Source organism: Harpia harpyja, chromosome Z (genome assembly GCF_026419915.1).
Source record: "Harpia harpyja isolate bHarHar1 chromosome Z, bHarHar1 primary haplotype, whole genome shotgun sequence".
NCBI lineage: Eukaryota > Metazoa > Chordata > Aves > Accipitriformes > Accipitridae > Harpia > Harpia harpyja.
Genome location: NC_068969.1, coordinates 47,818,139 through 47,830,454, shown reverse-complemented (window position 1 = coordinate 47,830,454; position 12,316 = coordinate 47,818,139). Strand labels below are relative to the sequence as shown.

Genomic DNA, 12,316 nt, shown 5'->3' with positions numbered 1-12,316 from the left:
ACATAAAAATTGAAGCTAGGTCTTTGGCTTTTAGAGTGAGAACGGATCTTTAATTAAAACCTAGCTTTTAAATGTTCTCTAACTTGCTTTTAAGAATGGAGTGTTTTGGAGTTTCATGTAGCATATGTCATCGTTGGACATAATTTTTCTTAGAATTCGGAAAAAATCAGAAAAACAATAGGCTAATATATTTTCTGATTCTTTACTGGCATAGGACTCAACTCCAAATCTGGGGTTTTATTTTTTTCCTGAATATTAATTTCTTCACATCTTTCAAGCAAAGTAAATATTTTTATAACATTCCCTGACATTACTATAAATCTATTAGTCCATTAATTTATGGTTAAACTGAAGACACATTTCTTACGTTTCCACATCTCAAAAGAACAAGAAAGTTAGATTGTAATTACCATCGCAGCTTGACTGCAAGGAAGACGCATGACCAGGGAGTCCTATTCCTGGAAAGGGCTTGATTACTAAGTAAAGAGCATGGAAGGGAATCTACATGCAATGAAACAGAGTCCTGTGCAAGACCAAAAGTAAAGGCAGTTAGCTGAAGTACATATGGTCACTTTTCATAAAAGCAGTTCATTGTAATCAATACAAACTTGCTGCTGAACAATTCATTGTTTCACCACATCATCAAGATTCTTTGTCCTTATGTAAAAGATGATAGTAAAAGCTTTAGATTTCATTATTTTCCAATTTGGAGATACTGCAGCACATGAGTACCTTCTATCATGGTATAAAAAGGGAATCCATTTTTAAAATGTGAATCAATTACACGAGACACAAGGAATATAAAAAATAAAATAATGAAGATCGGCAATTCTTATCTCACAGTTTTCAAGGTAGACTAGTGGGAGAAAAGATTTTCACAGAAGTTTTATACCATTTTCACTATATTAAAGAATTAAAGTCAAACAAGAGTAATACCATTTTGGATAGACATTACTTTTCACAGCATCTCATCAGGCAAACAACTATCACCAATTATAGGCAACCCCTTTCAAGACCGATTTTTGAAACTTTGTGTACCACGTACACAATTCAACAACTGTCACCTAGAGGCCCTGGTCTTAACTAGGACCCACAAACACTGTGACATACAAATAAATAATATACAAAATGGAAGGTGCAGTGGAGGTTTGGCTGTCATTTCTTATAAATTACTTACTCTAGCTACACTGGTGGCAGCTTCAACATCCAAAAGCATCTTCTCAGATTTCCTATTTATACATTTTTAGAACTGAAGGTTGTTTTGAACAGGAGGTGGAGCTCTCACTACACCAGCAGAGGAGGAATGAGCGGAAACATATTTTCTTTAGAACTTGTAGAGATAGTGCTCCTTTCTCATGGTATGCTCTTTCTGTCCCGTCTTACTTCAATGCCTAAAAGTATCCAAGCATTACTGTTGTGCCCAAATATTTATTTTAAAAAAACCCAACAACCACACAATGTTCATTGGTTTACGAAATGTGAAATGTTTATAACATGATATATAGGTTGAAATAATTAAAAAAAAAAAAAAAAAAAAAAGGCTGCTCCCAGAAAGAGAGTATCTGTGTTCTAGCCACAATATCTTTATCATCAGGACATCTATGAATAAATAGTTTGTTAACATACTACACACACTTCTCCTTTCATTTCCCATTAAAAATACAATGCCACTTTCAAAGGTAATGATGACACTTAATGCTTCATCACCAAAATCCCCTTCCAGAATGTTCTACAAAATGCTATTTTAGCCTTCCCCAAGCCACAGAAAGTTCAGACTTCTAGAAAACTGAAAATGAAAAGCTGATAAAAGTGCTCATGTAACTCTTGTAAACAGGAGAAATAATGGTTGCTTACAATGACAGCAATCAAAATGCAGTAGCTGGAAAGCCTCCATTAGCACACTTCCATGGTGCATACCTAATGTAAGTACTTCCACTGTACCCAGACGTAGCACTGAAATTCTACCACCAGGCGCCCTGCCATGCAAGCCCGTCTTCTCTATGTTCTCCTCACTGGCAGGGCACCAGAAAGACCTTTCTCCACCTTGGCATAGCTAGCTTCAGACAGACTAAACTTTGTCCTCAGTGGCCTATTGAGTAAGAAACACAATTAGGTCACTAAGCTGCAGTACAAAGTCCCATCAAATTTCTTTCCTATTTCTTGTGAATTCAAAGATAATCATTGCAAGAACCACTAAGATTTACATATATTCAGCCACCATAGAAGCAATCCTTTCAATTCATCCATATAAAAAATTCACAAAGGAACTTCAGAGAGACAGCTAAGGCTAAGAATGCATTCATGTAAATTAGCAGCACAGACAACATTCTTCACAAAGACCACAAAAATTAATATCTATAAGTGGGTGGATATCTGGTGGTATTTTCCAATGGATAATTTTGAATTGTAATGGTTTGAAGAATTGTCATTTAAACTTTTCAGTTATTCTAAAAATAAATACCTAATATTAAAAAGACAGCTTTCTAAAACTGCTCCTGCAGTACTTAGTTAATTTAATAACCTAGTCACTGCTGTAGATGAAAAACATATCTTCAACTTCTTCAGGACTCACCAGCTACCTAACATAAAAATGGTATCATATACTGAAATTCCAAGATAACTTCATAAATGCCATGACAATGATGACTAATTATCAATTAAACCTGGAATGAATTACATCAGGAATTAAAATGTGCATTACAGTAATAAAAAACGGAGAGATCTATTACATCTTCCCTCATGTTGCATTTTAAAGCCTGGCGTATTCTCACTCCTGGGAAGTAAAGAATGCACGTATGCTTAACACCATCTTTGTTGACAAGATTTTACAAGTATCACGACTTGATGCTACACGGACAGAAAACACCAGTAGGAGCAGTTAAGCATGAATCCTCTGATGAAATAACTCCATTGGTAGCATTATATTATTAACAAAGTTTTGCCACTATGTATTGGGTTTGTGTGGTGGGGTTTTGGTAGTGGGGGAGGGGCTGCAGGGGTGGCTCCTGTGAGAAGCTGCTAGAAGCTTCCCCGGCTCCAAGTCGGACCTGCCTCTGGCCAAGGCCGAGCCCATCAGCGACGGTGGCAGTGCCTCTGGGAGAACAGATTTAAGAAGGGGAACCTGCAGTGAGTAGTGGGATTGGAACGTGAGAGGAACCCCTCTGCAGATACCGAGGTCAGTGAGGAAGGAGGGGGAGGAGGTGCGCTGGAGAAGGGGATACCCCTGCAGCCCGTGGTGAGACAGCAGGCTGTCCCCTCCCAGCCCATGGAGGGGAGCGGGGGAGCAGATGCCCACCTGCAGCCAGAGCAGGTGGATGCCCCCAAAGATGGCGTGACTCCATGGGAAAGCCCACGCTGGAGCAGTCTGTGCCGGAGGGACTGCAGCCCCTGGAAAGGACTCACGTTGGAGCAGATTGTAAAGGACTGCAGCCCGTGGGAAGGACTCACGTTGGAGGAGTTCATGAAGGACTGTCTCCCGTGGGAGGCACCCCACGGTGGAGCAGGGCAAGAGTGAGGAGTCCTCCCCCTGAGGAGGAAGGAGCGGCAGAGACAGCGTGTGATGAACTGACCCCAACCACCATTCCCTGTCCCCCTGCGCTGCTGGGGGGAGGAGGTGGAGAAAACCAGGAGTGGAGTTGAGCCAGGAAGGCAGGAGAGGTGGGGGGAAAGTGTTTCAAGATTTGGGTTTTACTTCTCATTATCCTTGGTTTGATATGATTTGTAGTAAATTAAATTAATTTTGTTTCTTCCCCAAGTTGAGTCTGTCTTTTGCCCATGACCATAAGTGGTGAGTGTTCCCTCCCTGTCCTTGTCTCGATCCACGAACATTTCTTTATATTTTCTGCTCCTCATCCCACCAGGGCCAGGGTGGGGAAGAGTGAGCGAGCGGTTCGTGGTGCTTTGTTGCTGGCTGGGCTTAAACCACGACACACTACTACCTCTCAAAGATTCAATGGAATTAAAATATATCTTTATTGTGATGCATGTTTGAATGCTCTGCTACCCCCTATCTTTCTGAAAATGTAAGTTCCTCATCAAAACCATAAATCCGTAGATCTTGGGAGAGAATTGGGTAATGCATGTTTTGCAGTTATGGTTTACTGACAGAATGTGTCAACTTTTGGTCTTTCAGACGGTAAACTGATATAGGCAATCATGCTGCTGCTTCTTTATCCTACTGCTGACCCACCCTCAGGAATACAGCATAAGTGATTCCTTGCTCAGAGAAATCTTACATGGCCCTTTCCACTAGGATTTCATGACTCTGAATCAGGGGGGCTTTGAGCAATTGCACAACAATCAGAGATCACTGGAGCTATATGTCTCTGTCTAATCTGTCTACACCCCAAAGCAGATTAAACACACAAAAAAGGAAACAGCTTTAACTGATTGTTACATATACATTCAGTCAGTTTTTCACTTTGGTTTTACCTTTTTCCAGTTTCTGCCTTAGCTGCCTTCATGTGCACTGCAGAATTCTCTGTGTCTTACTTTATACTCTTCAAGTTCCTGTTGCATACCAAGGGGTATCTTTGGCCTAAATTATCATATCTATTTCTTCCACTAATACATGCTCCTTCACTGGAAATGAAAAAAAACAATGGTTGAAGTAGCATTTTTCTGACATTACAGAATCATTGGCATCTGTCAAATTATCTCTATCCTCTTTGTCTTCCCAAGTAGGAGAGAAAAGTAGCTGTACAGACCTACTCTGACTCCCTTGTAGAATAACCAGGACATTTAAAAATTCTCTATGAAGACACTAAGACAATAAAAAAGTCTAATTTATCTAACATCTAATATTTCCGTTTAATTTCCTTGAACTTGGAGTAACTGGTCTGTCACTGATTTCAACAGGACTTGTGACACAAGGTAACACATGGTGGGCTTGTACAAGCCAGATGGGCAAGCAAGAAGTCTTCATACTGGCAGATTTCATACCCAAGGCACACAGAGCACACACACAGCACACAGTTCAGATGTTTTAAAACTACCAAGTTCACACAGTCCAGAGACTCAGTGAAAGGGTTAGAATAGTAATTCAAAGTTTTTTTTACATAAACTCATTCACATAATTACTCCCTTCATGCTTTATAACTACAATACTTATAAATATTCCCACTTTATCTTTCACATTTATCAGTTGCTATTGTGGCTTACTCTCAGGCTTCATATGGAAGAACATCTAACCTTTTTCACTCTATGCACATTTACTTTAACAGTAAAAATGCTGAAATACATAAGCTACACCAGACTTGAAGTCCTTCTAGCTTTGTACTTCCACAAACAAGAGTAAAACCTATTAAACTGCTTCTTCTACAGAGGTAAAGTCTATGGGCTTTCACAAAATCCACAGTACTTTAGGATCTTACATGTCATATCTTACTTCCACAACATTTGCAACTCCAGGAGAAATTTGGGGAGTCGTATTGGAAGCGTTAATTAAAAACGTAGTAAGCACATGTGTCAGTCAAGTATGCCCTCTGCTCTACAACACATTTAAATGTATGTCACCTTGACCTGCAATATACCACTGTAAAATTTTTTTGGTCAATATAAATCAAATGTACACTAATTTATTCAGTAAGTTTCCTAGCATCTGAATCAACATTAGAAATCTAACTAGTATTTATTATTCTGTTATTGACAAAGGGAGCATATTTAAATGATAACAAGAACACATGGGTGTCATTTCGAAGTTGAATTGTTCCCTAGGGACATCCTTAGTAAGCGTCTACATTTAAAGGTCATTCACTGCCAAATTATGAACAACTGTTGCATTTATTAGCACAGGCTCAATAGTTTGGAAGCTCATGTCATCAATTTAAACTGACAATGAAATCTAATTGTCCACAAGGAAAACAGACATTTTCCTTAGTCTGTGTTTCATCATTTTATGTATACCTCAAACTGGAACCGGAAGTGCAAGTTTACTCTGTATTTTTTTTGCGGGGGCTGGTGCTGGTGGAAAAAAGGCTTTCAAGGTTTTATATCAGAGGAAGAGTGCTTTAGTAAAGCTGAGCTCCTGAAACAAGGACTGAGAGTGCTTCCCATTTACTTTGTTGACAGAGCCCTATCTCAAGTGTTGCATTATAGACTTTTCCCTCATTTTTCTTTCTAATCTTTTATTTCCCTAAACTGACCTTTCACTGGTCTAGACCCCACCCTTTCTATTTCTTAATTGCTCTGTAGTTTTCCCTTTGAAGCTTCGGAGAAGTTTCCAGTTTCTGTGGCAAGTCACTTCCACCCTCTTCCCAGAACTGCATACTGCTTCTACAGCTAGCTGGTGGCTGATGGGTCTCTGTCCTTTCCGCTTCCCCATACTGCCTAGCCATACTAAGGAGAAAAAGAAAATCATCTGAAACAACAGGTTTGAGGGAAAGCAAGCTGAAAATCAACGAGGAAGTTGGTAATGAGCTTCCTTAAAGGAAAGGACAAACACTGTCTTTGTGACTTTCCTTTCCAGGCGGTGAGAATACATAGTGGCAGGCTGAATCCAAGAACTGTATGCTGTTCTGCTAAAGAAAGGAACCAGAAATGTGGAGATATCAGGAAAGAGTGTTTTTTGGTAGCCATGCAGACCCACCATAGAGAGGAAACGGTCCCCTTCCAGTCTCTCATTTCATGCAGGAGGTCACCACTACGACTGTTTCTAGCAAAGAAACTAGGACGACCATCATCACACCTCTCAAAAAACCCCTTCTTCAGCACTGTTTCTCTCCAATGGCCCCTGACAGTCACAGTGCAGAAGATACCCTCTGTAACCCTCTGGCAGATTACTGGGCTGGTGGGAAGTCAGCATGTGAACAATCTTCTACCTGCCCCAAGCTCCATCATCCTCCTCTGCAACTAATCAAATAATCTCTGATAGCTCCTTGTTTCAGCTACTCAAAGAAAACATTTTAATTCTAAGCAAGTTAGCACTTGTGGGAAAGAGAATAGTAAAAGATCAACTGTGTAAAGCAGTACTCCTGTGTCGTGGCTTAACCCCAGCCAACAACTAAGCACGACGCAGCTGCTCGCTCACTTCCCCCACCACCCAGTGGGATGGGGGAGAGAATCAGGAAAAAAAAAACCAGCTAAAACTCATGGGTTGAGGTAAGAACAGTTTAATAGAACAGAAAGAAGAAAATAATAACGGTAATAATAACAACAATAAAATGACAATAATAATAACAAAAGAATTGGAATATACAAAACAAGTGATGCACAATGCAATTGCTCACCACTTGCCGACTGATGCCCAGTTAGTTCCTGAGCAGCGATCACCCCAGGCAAACTCCCCCCAGTTTATATACTAGACAGGATGTCACATGGTATGGAATATCCCTTTGGCCAGTTTGGGTCAGCTGCCCTGGCTGTGTCCCGTCCCAACTTCTTGTGCCCCTTCAGCCTTCCTGCTGGCTGGGCATAAGAAGCTGAAGAATCATTGACTTCATCTGAACACTACATAGCAACAACTAAAAACATTATTCTCATACTAAATCCAAACCAAAACAGTATACAAGCTACTAGAAAGAAAATTAACTCTATCCCAGCTGAAACCAGGACACTGTGATCGTGATCACTGTGACCAGTTACAGAATGGTTTGGGTTGGAAAGGGACCTTTAAAGTTCATCTAGTCCAACCCTCCCTGCAATGAGCAGGGACATCTTCAACTAGATCAGGTTGCTCAGAGCCCCATCCAACCTGACCTTGAATGTTTCCAGGGATGGGACATCTACCAATTCCCTGGGCAGCCTGTTCCAGGGTCTCATCACCCTCATAAAAAAATTCTTCCTTAGCTCCAGTCTAAATCTCCCATCTTTTAGTTTAAAACCATTACCACTTCTCCTGTCACTACAGGCTCTATTAAAAAGTCTCTCTCCATCTTTCTTATAGGCTTCCCTTATATATCGAAAGGCCGCAATAATGTCTCCCTGGAGCCTTCTCTTGTCCAGGCTGAACAACTCCAACTCTCTCAGCCTGTCTTCATAGGAGAGGTGCTCCAGCCCTCTCATAATTTTTGTGGCCTTCCTCGGGACCCGCTCCAGCAGGTCCATGTCGTTCTTGTACTGAGGTCCCCAGAGCAGGATTCATTACTCCCAAGTGGGGTCTCACGAGAGCAGAGTAGAGGGGAGAATCCCTTGACCTGCTGGCCACCCTTCTTTTGATGCAGCCCAGGATATGGTTGGCTTTCTGGGTTGCGAGCACACATTGCTGGCTCATGTCCAGCTTTTCATCCGCCGGTATCCCCAAGTCCTTCTCCGCAGGGCTGCTCTCAATCCCTTCATCCCCCAGTCTGTATTGATACAGGGGGTTGCCCTGACCCAGGTGCAGGACCTTGTGCTTGGCCTTGTTGAACTTCATGAAGTTCACATGGGCCCACCTCTCAAGCCTGTCAAGGTCCCCCTGGATGGCATCCCATCACTCTAGAGAATCAGCTGCACCACTCACCTTGGTGTCATCTGCATACTTGCTGAGGGTGCACTTGATCCCACTGTCTGTGTCATTGACAAAGATATTAAACAGTACTTGTCCCATTATGGACCTCTGAGGGACGCTACTCGTCACTGATCTCCATCTGGATGTTGAGCTGTTTACCACTACCCTCTGGATGCGACCATCCAACCAATTCCTCATCCACTGAACAGTCCATCCATCAAATCGATATCTCCCCAATTTAGAGAGAAGGATGTTGTGGGGGACCGTGTCAAATGCCTTAGAGAAGTCCAGATAGATGACATCCGTGGCTCTTCCATTGTCCCCTGATGTAGTCACGCCATCACAGAAGGCCACTAGGTTGGTCAGGCAAGACTTGCCTTTGGTGAAGCCATGCTGGCTGTCTTGAATTACCTCCCTGTCCTCTGTGTGCCTTAGCACAGCTTCCAGGAGGATCTGTTCCATGATATTCCCAGGCACAGAGGGGAGGCTGACAGGTCAGTAGTTCCCAGGGTCCTCCTTTCTACCCTTTTTAAAAATGGGTGCAATGTTGCCCTTTTTCCAGTCTCTGGGGACTTCACCTGACTGCCACAACTTTTCAAATATCACGGAGAGTGGCTTGGCAACTGAATCAGCCAATTCCCTCAGGACTCTGGGATGCATCTTGTTGGGTCCCATAGACTTACGTATGTTCAGGTTCCTCAGGTGGTCTCAAACGTGATCTTCTCTTACAGTGGGAGGGACTTTGCTCCCCTAGTCCCCATCTTGAAGTCCATCCACTCAAGAGGTGTGGGAAGAGAGGTTGCCAGTGAAGACTGAGGCAAAGAAATTTTTAAGTACCTCAGCCTTCTCCTCATCCATTGTTACCAGTTTGCCAGTCATGTTCATCAGGCAGGTACACTTTCTCTGACCTTTATCAGCATACTGTTTTAAATGTTAATACTATATATAAGCCTCATGATGCAAAATACCTGAAATTGAATTATCTATATAATTTCATAGAAGAAAACCGTACTTCACTGAGACACACTGCACTATTCCAGGATTGTACCCATCCCCTTTGATTTGAAGGTTACATTTCGAAGAGATTCAATACTTCACAGTGTCACTTCCTCCGCTTATCTCAACTTTTCTAATTCATCAGATTCAGGTAGCACAGAACTGGTGAAACATCTACTTAATCACAAAGTCTTCAAGACCCTGCAACCCCCATATTTTATAGTGGTATCTACCAAAACCACAGCTTCTGACTGTTAACCCTCACATAATGGGGTTCAAAAGAATGACAGCTGATGTGGTCTGGACACGGAAATATTCACAAGCTCCAACCGTCCATGTAAAATCATCTTTTTGTTCAATGCAAAATAATTCCTGTGTTACTGTTTCTTCTTAGGTAAATATCTCTGCCTACACAGTATCTTCCTAGCTAGTACAGAGCAATGGTAAGCTCTCATTAACCTCAGTTTTGCTGGAGGGAGGGCTTATAGTGTACTCATTTGCACTGACCATGAATTTTTATGCTTGGAACAATACATGCAAATTATCTGGCAATGTAACAAATTGACAATTACATTAGAATAAGCCTTGCTCATGCATAGTCCATAAGCTCTTTAAAACATAAAGGAAATACACCATGTTATCAGAACAGACTTCCATACCCTCTCCCACAAGCATGCCTAACCCAGAGAAAATTTAGCTATGGCTTCTAGCAGTTTCGTGGTCAGGGAAATCCCTGAACTGATCCATCTGACAGCGTAGAGCATGATAATTTTTGTACGGAATGTGGTATAGAACCCCCCTCATCTGATTGAAGAGGCAAAGTAATCACGCAAGAACAACTACCATACTCTACTGAGGTACAGCAAGTTTCAGATACATGACTTTGACTCATCGCCAGTGACCAGAAAGGAACAGTGCTGTAATAACCAACAGGGTTGTAATAATCGAAAATTTTCACTTTCAAGATCATTTTCTTGAAAGACTTCTAGAAAGATGCAGTCTCATTTCTGGTTTCTTTGAAGTTTATATAGCTTAACATTTATAAAATTTAAAAAACCAAATCCTCTAGATAGCAGGATTCACTGACAGAATTACTATTAAAGCAATAAAAAACACACTAAAAGCAAATAGTAAAAATATATATTGCCATGAAAAATCCTATTAGTGTGATATGCACACCTTACAAATCACTCTGCCACCTAACTAGCCTGCTCAACTGGGACATGCTGGGATCAGTATGTGCTATCGTAACCACACTCAATCGGAATGTTTTAAAGCCAGTTTCATTCCCCCAAATCACAAAGACATGTTGTAGGGGGCCACTTGCATTTAAGTTCAACTGAGGGGCAGAAACATTAATGGAGTTACACTCCCACATTAGCACATCTAAAGTGGTTTACAAAGCTTCTAAATACTTGCCAGTACTGAGGACCAAAGAATACACAGCATTAGCATCAGGTAGATGCACTTGCCTCATGCAACTATGCCTACATGAATCAATCTTCTGGCAGTTCTACAGAATTAGATTTTTTCCTGGTATTTCTTAACAGCTCAGAACTACTGAACGTTCAGATTATAATAAAAGAAGCTAGCTTTGAATATCCGGCTTCAGTCAAACGCCTTGGGCTTTAGTCCAGAGCATCCCCTGTCTCCACCCAGCAACATGTGGAAAAGTGTTACAGCTCAACAGCTCCACTGAATGAGAAAACCACTGGGGTCAAAGAAGACCTCTGAAAATTGTGTAGACTAACTCGTCTGCTCGAGCAGGGTCAGCTAGAGCAGGCTGCCCAGGACCATGTCCAGTCAGGTTTTGAGAACCCTCAAAGATGGAGGCTTCGCCGTCCTCTGGGCAACCTGTGCCAGTGCTTGACTACCTTCACGGTGACAAAAGAGTTCCATCTTATGTTTAAATGGTATTCCCTGCATTTTGATGCGTGCCCATTGCCACTTGTCCTGTCAGTGGGCACCACCACCACGGAGAAGAGCCTGGCTCCCTCTTCCTCACTCGCTCCATTCAGATTATTGTACATAGTGACGAGATCCCCCTGAGCCTTCTCTTCTCCAGCCTAAACAGTCTCAGCTCTCTCAGCCCTTCCTCATGGAAGAGATGCTCCACTCCTTTCATCATGCTTGGCCCTGCACTGGACTTGCTCCAACCTCTACGCTGGGGAGCCCAGACCTGGACCCAGCACCCAAATGTGCCTCTCTCAGCAGGGCCGAGCGGCAAGGAAGCACTACCTCTCCCCACCCGCTTGCCACGCTGCATTAGCCGCTGTCGCAACCGCCACCGCTCCACGACACGAAGCTCGCGTGGGGCAGGAGACGCCCGGCGGGCCGAAGCAGACCACCCCTCCTGCGCAGAAGGGGGCAGGGCAGGGCGGGGCGGCCCCGCCCAGCGGGCCCCTCAGGCCGGCACCTGCACGGCGGCCCAGCCCCCGCCGCGGACCCGCTCGCCGCCGCCGCCACATCGCCCCCCCGAGGCGCGGGGGTCTCCCGCCCTGCCGCCCCTCACCGTGTAGCCCCGCTCCAGCTCGCTCTCCTCGTAGCGGAAGGAGGGGATGTACACCTCCATGGCGGGCCGGGCCGGGGGCGCCGGCTCTCCCTCAGGGCCGCGGGCTCCCCGCCAGCGGCGCCGCCGCCGCCGCGGCCCTCGGCACGCAGCACGTAACGCCGCGCACGTGACGGCGACGGCAGCGGGGGCGGGGCGCGGCGCGCGGCCCGGCCGCTGGGCTTCGGCCGCTGCGGCCCCTCCCCTGCCCCCCCGCGCCCCCCGCCCGGGCGCGGGGCCGGCGGGTCCCGCCTCCCACCGGCCGGGAAGGGAAGGGGCGGGCGGGGCGCGCCGGGGGTGGGAAACCCGCCGGGAGGGGGTGCGAGGAAACGGTGCCAGCGGCGCGA

At 44.2% G+C, this 12,316-nt stretch overlaps 1 protein-coding gene across 2 annotated transcripts in view; it reads right to left on the bottom strand.

Moving 5' to 3' along the window:
- SNX24 (sorting nexin 24) overlaps positions 1–12,107 on the bottom strand; it is a 96,513-nt gene extending 84,406 nt beyond the window's left edge. The window contains exon 1 of one of the 2 annotated variants that reach the window (XM_052778064.1): positions 11,934–12,107. In XM_052778064.1, the coding sequence (XP_052634024.1) occupies positions 11,934–11,993 (60 nt within the window). In that variant the 5' untranslated portion in view covers positions 11,994–12,107. The remainder of the gene's footprint in view (positions 1–11,933) is intronic. The other variant, XM_052778063.1, reaches the window with a different exon arrangement.
- Between the last annotated feature and the right edge of the window lie 209 nt (positions 12,108–12,316).